Below are 18040 nucleotides of genomic sequence, written 5' to 3' on the forward strand. Positions count from 1 at the left end.
TCTCTGTAATAACCCTAAACTGGAAACAGGCAAATGTCCAGCAATAGCAACATGGCTTTAAAAACTATGATACAGACCATAAAAGGGAAGAACTGATGCTTTCGAATTGTGGTGCTGGAGAAGACTCTTGAGAGTCCCTTGGGCTTCAAGGAGATCAAACCAGTCAATCCTAAATGAAATCAATCCTGAATATTCACTGAAAGGACTGACGTTGAAGCTGAAGCTCCAATACTTTGGCCACCTGATGTGATGAGACGACTTATTGGAAAAGACCCTGATTCTGGGAAAGATTGAAGACAGGAGGAGAAAGGGATGACAGATAACAAGATGGTTGGGTGGCATCACTGACACAATGGATATGAGTTTGAGCAAACTCTGGGAGATGGTAAAGGACAGGGAAGCCTGGTGTGCTGCAGACCATGGGGTTGCAAACAGTTGGACATGACTTACTGACTGAACAACAACAATGACATAACAATTGGAAGAATAAATTATTGAAACAGATAAAAACATGAATGAATCTCACAGACATAATAATATGCCAAAGAAGCCAGGCACATTAGAGTTGCACGATGTATGATTCCATTTACATAAAGTTCAAAAACAGATTGGAAATTAACCTATACTTGAGAAGTCTGAATAATGGTTCTCCTTTGGCTGGGGGGTAGGGGTTGGGGTTAACTGGGAGCAGACATTAGGGGTTTTAGAGGAACTGATGATGTTCTATTTCTAGATCTGGGTGGTGTGCATGTGATTTTGCTTTACAAAAATTCATAGAGCGCTTCACTTGTGATCTGTGCACTTTTCCCCATAAATGTCATATTTCCATGAAACATCTGTTTTAAAAAGTAGAACAAATACTAGAGAAAAGTAATGAATGAGACGAGAGGGTGAAGGAGTTAAAGAAGTTTAAGGTCCTTGCATGGCTCAGGTGAAGTTTAACAGTGCCAATGTAATTAAAACTTTGTGAAGATGAGCAGGCGTGTCACAAATTTAAGTCCAAGAACCTATATGATTTTAACAGAATGAATAACTTTCAAATGAGTGTATATTAAAAAAGATATTATTCAATGCAAGACAAATCAAGTTTTAAAAGTAGGGAAAAAAGCATAGATAATGAATTCCAAACTGAAAGCACAAGATAAAATGGTAGAAATAAATGCAAATATATGGGAGACATCAGCATGTGGATGGTAATTGAAACCACTAGAGAAAATGAGATTTCTCCCAGGGAGAGCAAGTATATGTAGAAAAGAAGGAGACCTAGGATGGAATTTAGAGAAACAAAAAGATGAAAGTTCTAAATTGAGGAAGACAGATCCACCAGTGAAAATGAAAAGTAACCCTGAGAGAAATAGAATGAAGCAACCTCAGCAGCATTTTCCCGAATAAGATTTTTTTTTAAGTAGTATCATTTGCTTGAATGAATTACAATAACAGCAAAAAGGCAACCATCGTACAGATACTTCCAAAAGTGGGGTGATCATAATTTATATCCAAATCAGGACATCTTGGAGACTGTGGAAGGGGGTGCTAATTAAAAGCAAGGCTAGGACAGCAGAATAAACAAACCACAATGACCAAGCTTGGATGTATAGTGATGGTTTGCACACCTCTTTTTCTTGCATAATAAAGCCATTCTCACTGAAAATTATTCTACTCATCTCAATACCAAGGTGATGTTGGGTATGAAAGTACCAACATAAACAAATATGTCTAATGGGAAAAAATCCTTTCTAATAAACAATTCTTCCAGAAACTAGTGTTTGTTTTAAAACATGACTCACTGATCATTGTGTGTCACCAAAACAGGCAGGTGGAAGGTCTGAGAATGATTAAGCCAAAGTGTCTGAAATTTTTAATTCTAAAGAAATGGCAGATTTGAAAGAAAGAGGCTAAAGTCAGATTTCTACAACCAAAGAGAGGTTGGCATCCTTTTTTTAAAAAAAAAAAAAAACAACTAATACAATTTTATACAGCAATAAAGCAGTTCCCAAATAAATCTGAGCAATAGTGTGCTAAATAAAGATTTATAGATTTTTCGTTTGTTTGTTTTTAACCCTAGAACTTTGCAAAGACTTTAACGGGTTAATACGCAATGTGAATTTCAGAGGATGGGAGGGACAGTAAACAGCATGTGTATGTGTGTGTACGCTCAGTCACTCAGTCTTTTCTGACTCTTTGGGACCTTGCAGACTGTAGCCTGCCAGGCTCCTCTGTCCATGGAATTTTCCAGGCAAGAATACTGGAGAGGGCTGCCATTTCCTACTCCAGGGGATCTTCCCAATCCTGGGATCGAACCTGCGTCTTCTGTGTCTCCTACCTTGGCAGGCAGACTTTTTACCATGGTGCCTAGCACATCCTATATGTAATTAACCTAAGAATCTTCCTTTTCTCAGACCCTCTCTTGGAACTAGCCTTCCATGGAAAACACTTCAGAGAATATTGGAGTAAGCACTAATAAATACTTTGTGCCAAGGCCATTTTCCCATATGTAATTAAATGAATATTGGACCAGGCATGATATCCAGGTGTCCAAGCTCTACAATACTGGGCATGATCTTGGGTTCTCATATGGCTTCTCAAAGCTTCCATTTCTGTACCTGTAAATTCAGGAGTTCTAACTAGATCCTCTCTTAGGTATTATTTATCTCTAATATTACATGACTTTATGTTTTATTGGGATATAGTTGCTTTACAATATTGTGTTAGTTTCTGCTGTACAATGAATTGAATCACTTATATGTATACATATATTCCTCCCTCTTGGATCTCCTTTCCACCCCCTCCCCATCCCACCCTTCTAGGTCACCACGGAACACTGAGCTGAGCTCCCTGCATATACGAGTGATCTACTTTACACGTGATAGTGTATATATGGCAACCCCAATCTCCCAACCCATCCCACTCTCCCTTTACCTCTGTGCCCACATGTTCTCTACATCTGCATCTTTTTTCCTGCCCTGCAAATAGGTTCATCTGTTCCACTCTTCTAGAGTCCACATTTATGCATCAATTTATAACATTTTTCTCTTTCTGACTTATTTCATCCTCTATGACAACCTCTAGGTCCATCCATGTCTCTACAAATGGCCCAGTTTCATTTTTAATAGCTGACTAATATTCCATTGTGTATATGTGATAATGTCATACATATACACAATAAATTGCATGGCTTTAAGATTCAGATGCCTAACTAAGACCTAGATCATGCCTATAAAAAATTGTTTAACATTTTCCATCCAAGGACTTTGGTCCTGCACTTACTTGTTAAGAGACTGAGAAGTTCTCAGCTGTATTGCATCGCTGGTGAATTATACCCCAGGGGTGAGATTATATTTGTTATGATAAGCACCCTTTTGTCATAATCTGAATCTTAATTTATGTCACTCTTCCACTAATTATGATGTCTATTTAGCATCAATTAAGATGTCGTGACATTAATTTGCCAGGACACTTGGTTCTTCAGCTTGATGGGCGTTTTGTTTTTAGCATCTTCTCTAAGGTTGTTTCTGAGAAATTTATGGGCCTTAGGTCAAACTGCATCACAGAATCTAAATCTGGATCTCATCTCTCTTGAAAACTAAGGAACTTGAACCGAAGAATCATCTCTCAAGGTGGTAATCTTTTCAGAGAAAAGGAAAAACTGGCAGGTATTTCCCTCCTAAAAACAAGGATTCGGAAGAGAAAGAAGGAAGGAAGCTGGAGAATTAAACGTAGGAAAATGTAGCTTAATAAGAAAGTGATTTTTTAAACTCAATATTGGTATCTGTAGTTATGAATCATCAAAGGAAGCAGCAAAGTAAAAACTTATCACTTAAATGTCAGTTCGTCAAAGCATTCAGGAATGAGCTAAAGAGAACACTCTTCTTGGTCCCCAGAAGTACTCTAGGTCCCCTCCATCTATGATTATTCTGAACTGTGACACTAAAACGCATGTAACTCCTTCAAGAAAAAGAACGAAGGGACTCATTATAGGTCGGAAACCAATGGCAGCCATGGACTTCCCTTGAGAACTAGTACTTCTTACCCAAGAAGTCCTCAGCTCAGCTACATTCTTGTCCCCTGGCCATGCAGTGGTGGGGAAGTCATCCATAGTTTGATGTTTATCACATAGATACACACACTGAGGTAAATATTAGGGGATCACTTAAGAAACCCTAGTAAACTACAGCAAACAACACAAATTTATATCACCATTTTTTTTATGGGAGGGGGCCCTAAATAGAGTAAGAACCCTATGAACAAAATGTTGATGTTGAAACTTGGCAAACCACAGTCCATAAAGACGAAATGGACTCACATTATTTCATAAACTTTGTGAGGTTAGAGTAAATGAACCTAAAATTATTAGACTTTTTAATTGGTGTGGATAAAAACCCTAAATCGCAACCAGATAAGAGTTCTGTGAGCCACTCAGGGCTTTTGTGATTTATATGAACACAACACACCGAAATCTTATGTGTGCTTGAATTTTATGATAAATATCACCACTGCTACAAATCAAAGAATCCTCTAACTTTGACCAACTAAACACAAGATTTGCTAAAGAATTCTATTAAAACTACATATCCTGAATCATCAAAGGACCCAGAACATATGATTCTGTTTTGATGAACAACTTAAAAGAATCACATGAAGGCACTTACCTTGTGGGCAAAATGACCCAGTAGTAAGCTGTCAGTAATTGATGTATTTGCATCACTTTCCAAGACATCAATTCCAAAATCTCTGCATGCATAAACCTGGAAGTTTTTCAGGTGAAGATTGCTACTTCTAAAAATCTATAAAAGCAACAATATACGTTATGTCAAAGGTCTGAGGCTCAGCTTTTCTTGCAGATTTCCTGTAGCTTCTTTAATTATTGATTAAGTACAAATGAGTGTGCTATATCATATTTAAGCTGCTTTTGTCCATCAATATCTGTGCAGGCAACCCAAAGTTGCCGTGAGGTCAGCATTAACTAGCCCCCTTTGTAACATCCCCTCTGCGCTTTTCATTTTTCTTCCTAACAACTGAGGCATTATAAAGGTCAATGTGAATTCTTCATGTATTTAAAATAAGCTTGCAACTGTCAAATTACACAAAATTAATGGAGAAAAACAAAACATCCAGGAACTCCAGTACTTAATATTTACCTCAGTGTTATTAACTAAGATTGTCAAACACTTGCAAATGTGAAATAAGTAATTCAGCATGACTATAGATTCAAAATACATTCTCTGTGTATACAGCTTAGGTTAGTGGCTCCAAACAAGGATCAAGGATTAACCAAACACGCTTGTTAGAGTTGAAAGAATTACACTAGCTTGGGGAACCCAGGCCTAAGTTTTTAACCTGGCACTGATATTAGCTAATTATGTGATCTTCAGCAAGACTTTTTACTTCTCCCAGCTCTCAGTTCAACCATTTTGAAAATCAGGGTGGAGGTCAGGACTGCCAGTTAAACTTATACAGTCACCCCTCTGTTTATTAAATAGGGCCATGTTTACATTTGTATCTTCAAGTGGGAGTCTCCTATTAAATAAGGCCAAGGTAAACTTTCATGCATTGGAGAAGGAAATGGCAACCCACTCCAGTGTTCTTGCCTGGAGAATCCCAGGGACAGGGGAGCCTGGTGGGCTGCCGTCTACGGGGTCGCACAGAGTCGGACACGACTGAAGCGACACAGCAGCAGCAACCTTGATTTACCATAGGTTAGTGCTTTTACTTGTCAATCAGTTTTTGTGCTTGACTTTTCAAGAAAACTGAATAGCTTGCATTTCCCACTCTACCTTTTATAGAATGATAGATCTTTGAAGACACAGAGGTCTGTGTAAACAATATAGCTATGATCTGAACAAATTTGACAACAGTTTTTACTTCATTACAGGCATCAGACCCTCTGGAAGGTACAAATTGTCTCTCTGCATAAGAGGGATTTGTCCCCACTATATTCACTGTGCTAATGAGAAACAAAGTACTTTATCAAATTTAATGAAAACAAAATATTTAGTACAACTGGGATTCTTCCTGTTAGCTACCCCAATTTTGTATCTTGTACAAAATTTCCCCCCATCTATGATCATTTTCCTTATGTTGAATATGTGAAATAAATACCTAACCTTCTTACTGTGACTTAATTATATGTTTTATTCTATTTTCTGCATGTCCTGTAGATGTATCTCTTCATCTTTGTATCTTAGGCTCCATATTTCTCCATGGCAGAGACCAAATGTATGTAATTTTCTCTGTGTAACACCAAATAGAGACCCTGGATAATTTTTACATGGTATTGGTAATAGTGAGCATACAAAGCTTTCTTATAAGAAGTCACTGCAATAAAGAAAAGTAAATGAGTTAACACTAACATTTTCTTTCAAAGAAAATAAAATTTGGCCCATTGGTAAAGGGGAGAATGCCACTTTGACCTGGAATTTTTGTGTTTCATTGATGAACAGCACTTTTTCTTATGACTGAAAGCGGATGTTAGGTATCAAGCACACAACTTTTGCAGTCTGGACTCTGCACCTGATTTTGCTACTAACAAACGGTGTGACCCTTGGCAAATCCCTTTACTTTCTGAGCCTTAATCTTTTCCCCAAATAAGCATGTGAGGGGAAGAATAGATGACCTCCTTTGATTCTTCTTGGTTGCAAATCTCTACGATTCTGTTGTTCCGTATTAGAGCTTCTGAAAAGTCACCACAGAGGATGGACAAACCTTGGCTTGCTGATGAGGAATCTGTTCATTCAACAACTATTTGACACACACACCTATGATGCTGTTGGCTCCTTAAAGCTGCGATAATATAGCAATCCTCCCCCAGAAACCAATCATCGCCTTTTAAGTAGAGATGCAGAATAAGAAAATGAATGACATTTCTAACTTTAAAAAATTAAAGAAACATACCTGGGCACCACCTGCACTTCCCCAAACTGTGAAATTCTGGAACAGGGTGGAGCCAGCGCTATTATCCCAAGGAGGCTGGAATTTAGGGTATACAAAGAGACCAGACCTGGGGAGAAAGATAAAGAGTGAAATTTGGCTGATTTCTGCATTCCATATGTCCCACTCATTGGAAAATATAAAACTGAAGATACTGAATAAGGGAATAAGTGAGACTGAAGACGAGGTCTTCTCTCTGAGGGTCACTGCCCATCCCTCAGCCTTTCTTTCTGTGACCCTCTGTGACCTGCTCCTGGATCTCAACAAGGTGCAGGTTGCTGTGGTGCTATTCCATTCCATCAGCCCCTCTAAATTCTATCAGCTCCTTCCTAGGAACCTGGACACCCCTGACTAGCCCTACAGAGCCCCACTCTTCCATCAGCCTTCTTCTAGATCCACCCCTTTGCTGAGGAAGCCATATACCAGAGCCTATAACCCGTGCAACTTTTGTGCTTCTCCCTGAAATGGCCTAGCATTGTGGCATTTTTGGATACCTTCTCCCCTCATATCCCAGGGTTGCTGAAAGCTGCTAGATAAAAAAACTTCACTATCTTAATAATAATTTCATGACACATGTACTGATCCTACCTCAGCCAGCACTTCAACATGGCTGAACAATGGTGCTTAATCCTCATTCTAGTCTCCTTATAATTTCCCATCATTACAATATTGTCTCACTATTACTAATGTAACTATTATCAGAATCATTTATATTGAGGAATTCCCTGGAGGTCCAGTGGTTAGCATTCTGCACTTTCACTGCTGAGGTTGCAGATTCAATCCCTGGTCAGGGAAACAAGATCACACAAGCCACACAACACAGCCAAAAATAATAATATCAATAATAAATTGTTTAATAGAATTATTTCTATCAACTATTGAGTTCTTACCATATTCCAGATGTTCTCTTAGGTGTATAACATAAGTCATCTCTAATTTTCAAATCAAACTTTCAATAGAGATGTGGCCCTATTTTACAAATAAAGGTCTGACTCTTTAGACAAAAGCAAGTTACTCAAAGTCCAGCTCTGAATCAAGTCCCGACTGACTCTGAAGCTCACATTTTCCTTACTTTTCTACCATGGTTCCCAGTCCTTGCTCTTAGCAGATGACTGCATCCTCTAAATAGCAAAGACCTTGAACTAGTCACTGACATCTCACAGTGTGCAAGTCACAGGCAAAGAGCCTCTTCTCCAAACCTCGTCTCCCCACTCAGCTCCTGAGCTCAGGCATTCTGGCCTCCCAAGTGCCCCCAGTCTCTTGGGAGTTTAATTCATTTCTCTATGAAATTGTTCTCTGGCCACAAAAGGCGTCCTGTGTCCTGTGCCCCCTCAAATGACCTCTCTCTCTGTTCCCTTTCCCTTCACCACCAAACTTATGACCGAAGATGCTCACTCAGATATATCATCAAAGCTTACATGGATGCCAAGCATTATTCAACCTTCTCTATGAGTCTTCTACAAAAAAAAAAAAAAAGTTACACCCAAAATGTAGATGAACTTCCCCAAAGTTACCTTGTACAAGAATGTGCACTATTCCGTGTAAATGAGAGAAGTGGAGCTTGGGATGTTTGGTTGGTCACAAGATGAAAAAAGTAGCCATAACCAGCAGCAAACACCCTGTTTCCCTGCAGAAATTAAATATAGTTTAATCATAGTTAGTCCATTACAATAAGGCCGCTGGAAACACTTTTAAATGTGCTCATTCTTCTTTCTCACTTAATTCCTACCAAGTCATATTGATATACCTTGATCATACATTCATTCTGAAAAACAAGCTGTGGGGTGTGTGTGTAGGTTTGCGTATGTATAATGGAATATCACTCAGCCAGTAAAAAGAATGAAATCATCTCATTTGCAGCAACATAGATGAACCTAGAGATTATCATACTAAGCCAAGTAAGTCAGAGAGAAAGACAAACACCATACGGTCTCACTTACATGTGGAATCTCAAATACAACACCAGTGAGTATATCTTTGAAAGAGAAACAGATTCACAGACATAGAGAACAGACTTCTGGTTGCCAAGGGGGTAGAGGGGTGGGAGAGGATAGACTGGAAGTTTGGGATTAGCAGATGCAAACCATTATATGCAAGATGAATTAACAACAAGGTGCTACTGTATAGCACAGGGGACTGTATTCAATATCCTGTGCTAGATTGCAATGGAAAAGAATGTGAAAAAGAACATCAAGATGTATAACTGAGTCACTTTGCTGTAGAGAAGAGATTAAACAGAACACTGTAAATCAAAACAAATATATCCTCATTCCTCCTCCTCCAGGCAGTTCAACTGGACTTTAATTGCCCCACCTCAATAGCTGGAATCTCATGTTAACACATCCTTGTAAATTTCCACAGTGACGAGCTTACTTGTATCACCTAATCCAAGCTCTTCTCTTTGTTATGTGAAAAACACTTGGGGCCAAAGGCCTTCCTAAAGCCAAGTCTCCACAAAGAGTTCTCTCTGATCCTCTGAACAAATCACTGATTTGACTACCGGCTGAAGGCCAGTAATAGCACTATCCATGCCTTAGCTCTGAGACACAGCTGCTGCTGCTGCTGCTAAGTCGCTTCAGTTGTGTCCAACTCTGTTCGACCCCATAGATGGCAGCCCACCAGGCTCCCCCATCCCTGGGATTCTCCAGGCAAGAACACTGGAGTGGGTTGCCATTTCCTTCTCCAATGCAGGAAAGTGAAAAGTGAAAGTGAAGTCGCTCAGTCGTGTCCGACTCTTAGAGACCCCATGGACTGTAGTCTACCAGGCTCCTCCATCCATGGGATTTTCCAGGCAAGAGTACTGGAGTGGGTTGCCACTACCTTCTCCACTGAGACACAGCCGCTGAGTTCAAATACAACTCAAATCCCCTCAAGGTACTCTTGTCACCATTCAATCATTTCAATCACCTGTAATTCTTGATAAGATTTACCTTCTAAATAATTTAATGCCTTTTATATGCTCATGTACTCTTGCCTGGAGAATCCCGTGGATGGAGGAGCCTGGTAGGCTACAGTCCACAGGGTTGCAAAGAGTCGGACACGACTGAGCGACTTCACTTCACTTCATGCTCATATAAAACCTAAATTCTCCAATTGATGATATGAGTTTGGGGCTGTAATTCTGAGCAAACAACACAATGAGCTTATTTTTATATAATTCAATTAAATACCTGCAAATATCCATCATTATATAGTATATTTTAAGACAGAGTAGAAAGCCAACTCCCTAAAGACTGTAATACTGGACACAGAGGTACTTTGCTTGGTTATATCCAATGCTTACAAAAATGTGCATTTTATTGCACCATTTTAAAACCAGGAGACTTGAGATAAAAACTCAGACACTTTTTAAAAAAAATTCTGAGCCCAACTCCTGTGGGATAGCCATAGATTAGCTGGAGCTAAGAAAAGCCTGCTGTCTTGGACTATGGATGACTCTGCCATGCATGCTGCTAAGTCACTCAGTCACGCTCTACTCTTTAAAACCCTATGGGCTGTAGTTGGCCAGGCTCCTCTGTCCATGGGATTCTCTAGGCAAGAACACTGGAGTGGGTTGCCATGCCCTCCTCCAAGGGATCTTCCCAACCCAGGGATTGAACCCACGTCTCTTATGTCTCCTGCATTGGAAGGTGGATTCTTTACCACAAGAACACCTGGGAAGTCCCCACCTGGAAAGTCCCCACCTTTCCTGCTTCAGTTCTTTATGATATCAGGCTGATCCCTGTAGCCACTGACTTTACAACCTCTTAACCCCAGGCAATAGTCAATGCTATGTGGGCTATTCTGTTTTAGTGGGAGGAATGAACAGCCAACAGATCAGGATGCTAGATACATCCTATGTACTTGTGGGCATCTGTCCTGTCCCATGGGAACCCAGAGAAGGAAAGCCAGGGAACAAGCTGCCCAGTCTCAGCTCTACACCTTGTGTGACAGGGGTAAAGGGAGCCCTGAAATAGGATGTTTTAAAACCAACAATACTCAACTCCTGGTGTATGCGAAAGGAGAAACCAGTGCCCCAGCCCCTGGAGGTTGCTGGCTTCTGGAGAAGTGTGAGTGAAGGCCAGAACTGACCCTGAGATGGGAGGCCTGGCAGGGAGACAACACTGCTGGGACCTGGTAGGTGGGCCAGGGCTTACTGACATAATCATAGGTGCCGTTTCCTGAACATCAGCCTCTCATCCACTGGGGGCGCTGAAGGCTCGATCACTCCGGGGATTTGGATCCCACCAGCCAGGACTTTTTCACTCCGCCACAGAACACCTTCTGTATCTGTGCACCAGAGGCCCATTCTCTACTGCACTTCATTCTTTTGGATTCTGAGTTCTTCTTCCACTTCCTGAAGCCACTTAAAATTCCAATCATATATCTTTCCACATGCCAAAAGTGACTTTTGGATATCATTGAATATGAAGCTGAATCACTATTAAAGATGCTAACGTGACTTCAGGGGACCTGGGCCATCTTTAAGACCCCAATTATCTTGGGGGGCTGGGCGAGTCTGGAGCTGTAGTTGTCAGCTGGGATGATATTGTTCCCCAGAGAGCATGTGGAAATCTCTGGAGACAGTTTCTGTTGTCACAACTCAGAAAGAGAGGGGTTTTACTAGCATTAATTTGACAGAAATCAAGAATGCTGGTTTATAGAGGACAGGCTCTCACAACCAAAGAATCTTATGGCCCCAAATGTTATGGCCCCAAATACTCTCTTGCTCAAAGTCACTCAGTTGCATCTGATTCTTCACAACCCCATGGACTATAGCCCGCCACACTCCTCTGTCCATGAAGTTCTCCCAGTAAAGAATATTAGAGTGGGTAACCATTCTCTTCTCTAGGGGATCTTCCCGACCCAGGGATCAAACCTGGGTCTCCCGCATTGCAGGCAAATTCTTTGCCATCTGAGCTACCAGGGAAGCCCATGCTAATATTAGCATGGTTAAAAAAAATAGTCTGTATGTGTTCTTGAAATGACCCATACCCATTTTCCAGTATCCTATCTCCAAATGTTGATGGAAAGACCAACCTAAATATAAAAACGTGGTAATTATAACAAGAATACTTTGACAGTTTTTACTGGGAGGGTATTTATATCTTTTTAAACAATCAAATCTTCTATTAGACACTCCCCCAAAGAACACTTATTAGCAATTGAATCAGTTATCGCAATTCTTCGCTCAGCTAGCAAACAAGACATGCACTTACGATCCTCAGCTTTGAAAGAATCGCTGTTCCTAAGTTGACAGATCCAAGCGCCCAGGGGAAGCACTAAATAAAAGTGCCCTCAAAGAAACACAAGCAAGCAATGTGACTGTTGATTCCATTATGGTTACACAACAGGAAGCTTCCTCAGAGAAGCACATATGAAGCTCCACCTTCCACACAGCCAGTGAAGAGTGGCTGTGTCTCCACCGCCCTATGAGTCACTAGAAAGGCCACGAGTATATGAGAACTGAGAGTTAGATAACGGGAGCTTCTGAAACACCTGCCTCTTCTGCAAGTATACAAACCACAAGAAAGGTTCACAAGAGGTTAGAAATGATCTTCTCAACTTGAATGTACACTTCTATTTCATTAGCGATGAGATGCTAATTCATTACCACGACTCTACCAGGAAGGGAAAGATTCAAGTATTTCCAGAATATATTCCAAGGACTTCATCCTTATTCATTGTCTTGGCTAGACAGGCATGTATTTTGAGAGAATGAATAATTTGTTAAATCATCTGCCCTGGTGTCATTAGTATTTTTGGAGCACCTGGGTGATCATAGGTAAATGCTTTCCAAGTGCATTTATAGTTGGGCAGGATATTTGCAACTTTGGTCTTCTGTTAGCCAATAAGGCTCACTTTTTTTCATAAAAGAAGCACTTAAACAGTCGGATGGCATTACTTTCCAGCCCTTTTTACTCTCCATTCCAATTGGGTATGCTACAAACGATTCATGAGAAGAAACCACATATGTATGCAGGTAGCCAGCGGCTTGTGGGGAAGGGTTTAAGGCAAGCAAGGAATTTTGTGTGGAAATCAATTCTTTGCGGAAGTCAATGTATTATGGACATTCAAGGAAGAGAAATTCCAGAAAGAAATTAACTGCCCAAGTATGCCAGCTCCTTGAGGTGTGCATCTGTAGTCACTAAAAAAAAAAAAAAAAGTGAGTCAACCCTTCAGGCAGCTCTTAAATATACATTAGCTATTGAGTGGAGAGAGCTAGAGAGCTGAAATCAGCCTTTAAACACAGAATTCCTTACAAAATTGATTCACAAACCAGAACAAATTCCCTACAAATCAAATGGATGCTTCCAAAGGACTGGTCTTTAGGGGTTTTCCATTGGCTATTCTAAATAGGGGTCTGGTCATGGGAAATGTTCAAAGCCCACATACATATGGGAGGTTCTGGAGCACTCAGAGTGTACGGTCTCTCGCTGATAGAGAGCAAAAACCTTCCAGCCTGAGGTCAAACTAGGTTCAGTCTATGAGAAAGATGAAGCGTCTGGGCAGGTAACAAGAAATGCCCACAAAGGAGTCAGAGACTCAGGACACTGATGAAATGCTCCCAATGCTACAGGTTATGCATGGAAGAACCACCACCGATCTTTGCTGGAAAGCCTGGCAAAACCTATCTAAGGAGTATATAAAGGAACACCTCAAGTTCCTTGGACACTCAAACAGGACTACCACACTGAGCCCTCACTAGGAAGAACGACACAAAGCTAAGATTTTGCTTCTCACAGAAACTGCCCCAAATTTAGCTTAGTGGCAGCCTGGGCAGTGAGGCAAGTGAACCACTCGCAGCTATGAAAACTAAAAAGGAATATCTCACTTGAAATATCCTTATACCAGGCAGAGTTGAAGGTGAGTGAACTGTAAAGATGGCTGCCTGACAGCCAAGGTGAATTCCATGCACTGGGCAGAACATTTGGTCCTAGTCTCTGGATCTAGGAACAATATACAACTACAAATCACTGCAGAGACTTAATTAAGGATCAACTCCATTTCTTCCTGCCTGCCAGGCTAGGCCAGAGATTTCAAGGTCAATGTCTATAATGTAGGCTTTCTGGATTGGTTGTCCAGCCACTGGGATTAGGTCACCTTCAAATATAAAGGCTTTTGTTTACATAATAATGTAGTCCCAATACCGGTTTCCTGGTTGTGCCACTGCTCTATGGCAATGGTTATGGTTAGGTACCATTGGGGGAAGCTGGGGAAAAGGCACATAGGAACTCTCGGTTCTGTTTATGCAACTTCTAAGTCTAAAATTATTTCAAAATTAAAACTTTTTAAAAAAGAAAAATCCTATTGAATCATAGTAACGCATAGCTTAAAAAAAAATATTTTGCCAAACTGCACATACACACACCTCTCACAAACTGCACTTCATGCACCAGCCCATCACTGTTGTAGCCTTCTGATTATCACTTCAGAATAAAAATATATTTCTAAGATACATTTTTTCTGTGTATCATCCACTTAAAATACAATAAACACAAGCTTACTATTTGTCCAATGACTGAAATGACCTTCATAGGCACTAAGAGAAGTTCCTAATTTTTAGGTTCTGACACATATGCCCAGTTACACCTATGTCCCTTGGTTGTGGCACATGCTAGACAACAGAATACAAAAGAGACAGTACAGCAGAACCCCAGGGGCACAGCGGCAAAATTGGAGGGGACTGTGCAAAATTTAACACTCAGACATGAGTTCTACAAGATCTAAATGCTGACACAGATGAAACACCTTATTTTTCAGTCATCAAAATGATTGAGGGATATTGTGATCCATTCTTTAATTTCCTCTTTCTTCCCCCCATTCTTTGATTATGGAATTATACCTACATCCATTTATTTATTATATTCAATTAATTTTTATTGAGCAACTATTACATATCAGACACTGTGAGGGACTAAAAGTTAACAAGCCAATTTAAGATCATTTTATAACAGAATTTTAACAACAGAATCTTAAGATCATTGAAGATGAAAATGTCAGGAATATACCCAATGAATGTACTTAATGAACTTATGTTACCACCTTAAACTAAAATTTCATTCTCCAAATGCATGCACTGTATTGTTTTTTAACTTTGTAAAGAGGAAGAAAGTAAATGAATGGAAAGGGAAGGCATCTAACAGGAATCAAAAAAACCTGTTTTGGGATCAATATATTCATTGCTGACTGTGCACTGTTACACAGATCAGTCTACAAAGTCTCAGGTGACCTATGAGCTTGCATGTGGGCCTCTGGTTCTCTGCACCTATAGCCAGCTCATTTCTTTTGCTTCATGTTGTTTTGCTTGTTTGTTTTGTGTTAGTTTCAAGTATATAGAAAAGTGATTCAATTACAAACATATATTCTTTTTCATACTCGTACCCATTACAGGTTATTACACGACACTGAATATAGTCGCCTGTGCTATATAGTAGGTCTTTGTTTACCTATTTTATATATAGTAACATTTATCTGTTAATCCCAAACTCCTAATTTATTCCACTTTTCCCTTTCCCACTTGGTAACTATAAGCTTGTTTTCTATGTTTATAAGTCTATTTCTGTTTTGTAAATAAGTTCTTTTGTACCTTTTTTTTTTTTTTAGATTCCACAGATAGTGATATCAGGTGATATTTGTCATTCTTTATCTTACTTCACTTAGTATGATAATCTCTAATCCATGTTTTTATAGATAGCATTATTTCATTCTTTTATGGTTAAATAATTCTACATATATATATACATATACACCACATCTTCCTTATCCATTCATCTGTCAGTGGACACTTAAATTGCTTCCATGCCTGCTGCTGCTGCTGCTGCTAAGTCGCTTCACTCGTGTCCAACTCTGTGCAACCCCATAGACGGCAGCCCATCAGGCTCCCCCATCCCTGGGATTCTCCAGGCAAGAACACTGGAGTGGGTTGCCATTTCCTTCTCCAGTGCGTGAAAGTGAAAAGTGAAAGTGAAGTCGCTCAGTCGTGTCCAACTCTTAGCAACCCCCTGGACTGGCAGCCCAGCAGGCTCCTCTGTCCATGGGATTTTCCAGGCAAGAGTGCTGGAGTGGGGTATACCATTGCCTTCTCCATGCCTGCTGCTGCTGCTGCTAAGTCACTTCAGTCATGTCCGACTCTGTGCAACCCCATAGACGGCAGCCCACCAGGCTCCCCCGTCCCTGGGATTCTCCAGGCAAGAACTCTCCATGCCTAGGCTATCATAAATAGTGCTGCTATGAACATTGAGGTGAGTGTATCTTTTTGAATTAGAGTTTTCACTTTTTCCAAATAGTGCTGCTATGAACTTTGAGGTACATGTATCTTTTCAAATTAGAGTTTTAATTTTTTCCAGAAACATGCTCAGGAGTGGGACCACCAGATCATACTGTAACTCTATTTTCAGTTTTTTAATGAACATCCATACTGTTCCTCATAGTGGCTGCTAGTCAGCTCATTTCTTACTAGTCAACTAGTAGTCAGGACACTTGCCCCAGAGACAAGACTCTACCCAGTGAAGCAAAGCAGGCAGCACCCCTGACACTCAGTGTGGATTTAGATACATTCTAGTCTCTACTGCAGGCAGAGTACTCCAGTACTCTTGCCTGGAAAATCCCATGGACAGAGGAGCCTGGTAGGCTGCAGTCCATGGGGTCGCTAAGAGTCGGACACCACTGAGAGACTTCATTTTCACTTTTCACTTTCATGCATTGGAGAAGGAAATGGCAACCCACTCCAGTGTTCTTGCCTGGAGAATCCCAAGGACGGCGGAGCCTGGTGGGCTGCCGTCTATGGGGTTGCACAGAGTCGGACACGACTGAAGCAACTTAGCAGCAGCAGCAGCAGTCTCCTACAAGAAGATGAGCTGGGCATCTTGAAGGTGTCCTTTCTTCTAGGCATTTCAAAGTAGTCATGATTCTGCGAATCATGTATCATAGTATCCAAGAAACTATACAAAACATAGCTCTTAAGTCCCCAAAGCTTTCTGGGATGGCTATGCCACAAGCCCTGTGGTCACCAACAAGTTAAATGTTGCTCTCGTTGCTCTGTGTCTAGAGCTGGGTTTCCTTCGATCCATGCAGTTCTGCCTCCTTTCCTCACTGGCATATTAGCTGCCCCTATTAGGCACCTAAAATACTGTGTAAGTGCTGTGCTTGGAATAAACATAATTAAGAGTCTAGCTGAGGGTTGAAGAGATAACCATGACTTTTATTAGGGGTTATTCAGCTGAAGGTAATTAAAAACAGATGATCAGAGAGAGAGAGAGAGATGTTCATTCTCTCCATTCCTCAGAAACTTGGCATAATTATCACAGTAGATACTCAGAGCCATGTCCTGAAGAGTGAGGCCCTTAACCCTTTCATAGTCCATGGGACAAAACCTTTGGAAAAGGGGAAACTAAATGGCCTTCCCACTACTCTGATGCCATTCCTCATTCACAGATTTGTGGTTAAACTACCAGAAAAAAATAATTCCTTAAACGGCTTAGATAGAAATTTACTAAGAAAAAGTAATGTTAAGTTGTAATAAGTAATGGGATTCAAAAAAAAAAAACCAAGGCCAACAGAGTGTATAGCTGAGTTTTGAACATTGCAGAGATTGCAGGTGTCAACCCTCTATGCAGTCAAAAATTCATGTAAAATGTATAATCGGCCTTCCATATACATGATTCCTCAGTGTCCATGGTTCCACGCCTGCAGGTTCAACTAACTGTGGATAATATGAGAGTGTAGCATTTACTATGGAAAAAAATCCGAGTATGAGTGGACTCATGCAGTTCAAACCCGTGTTGTTCAAGGGTCAACTGTACTCTGTTCATCCTGGAATCTGACATGCTCTCACACACCACACAACTCTGCTGACCCTCAGTTCTGAACACTCTTAAAGGGCAACAGTATGACCACATTAATACAGTAGCATAATGAAGATTTTAATAATTATTATCAGAATCAAGACCAAATTCAGTGACCACCACATATAACTCAGGAAGATATTTTATGACCAGAAAGTAATCAATATCTACTTCATTTCACTTCATATAGATATTGCCTCAAAGAATGTTAATGGGAATTCTGAGGAAATGATTACATATATCCTAAAGCTGTGTAATCAAAAATCATAAAGTAGTTTCCCATTATC

General features: G+C 40.3%; 1 protein-coding gene across 9 annotated transcripts in view; it reads right to left on the reverse strand.

Annotated features, from left to right (window-relative positions):
• The window catches only part of PKHD1 (PKHD1 ciliary IPT domain containing fibrocystin/polyductin), a 443740-nt gene that overhangs the window by 236660 nt on the left and 189040 nt on the right, over positions 1-18040 (reverse strand). For all 9 annotated transcript variants that reach the window (XR_015152761.1, XM_086370763.1, XM_086370767.1 and 6 more), the window contains 3 exons: positions 8442-8554; positions 6892-6997; positions 4650-4784 (listed from right to left, as the gene is read on the reverse strand). Coding sequence is in view for 8 of the 9 variants with exons in the window: in XM_086370763.1 (XP_086226889.1) it covers positions 4650-4784; positions 6892-6997; positions 8442-8554 (354 nt within the window). In the remaining variant the exon portion in view is untranslated. The remainder of the gene's footprint in view (positions 1-4649; positions 4785-6891; positions 6998-8441; positions 8555-18040) is intronic.

This window comes from Bos grunniens, chromosome 23 (assembly GCF_055505025.1).
Source record: "Bos grunniens cultivar Pamir isolate PY7600 chromosome 23, Bosgru_T2T1.0, whole genome shotgun sequence".
In the NCBI taxonomy this organism is placed as follows: Eukaryota; Metazoa; Chordata; class Mammalia; order Artiodactyla; family Bovidae; genus Bos; species Bos grunniens.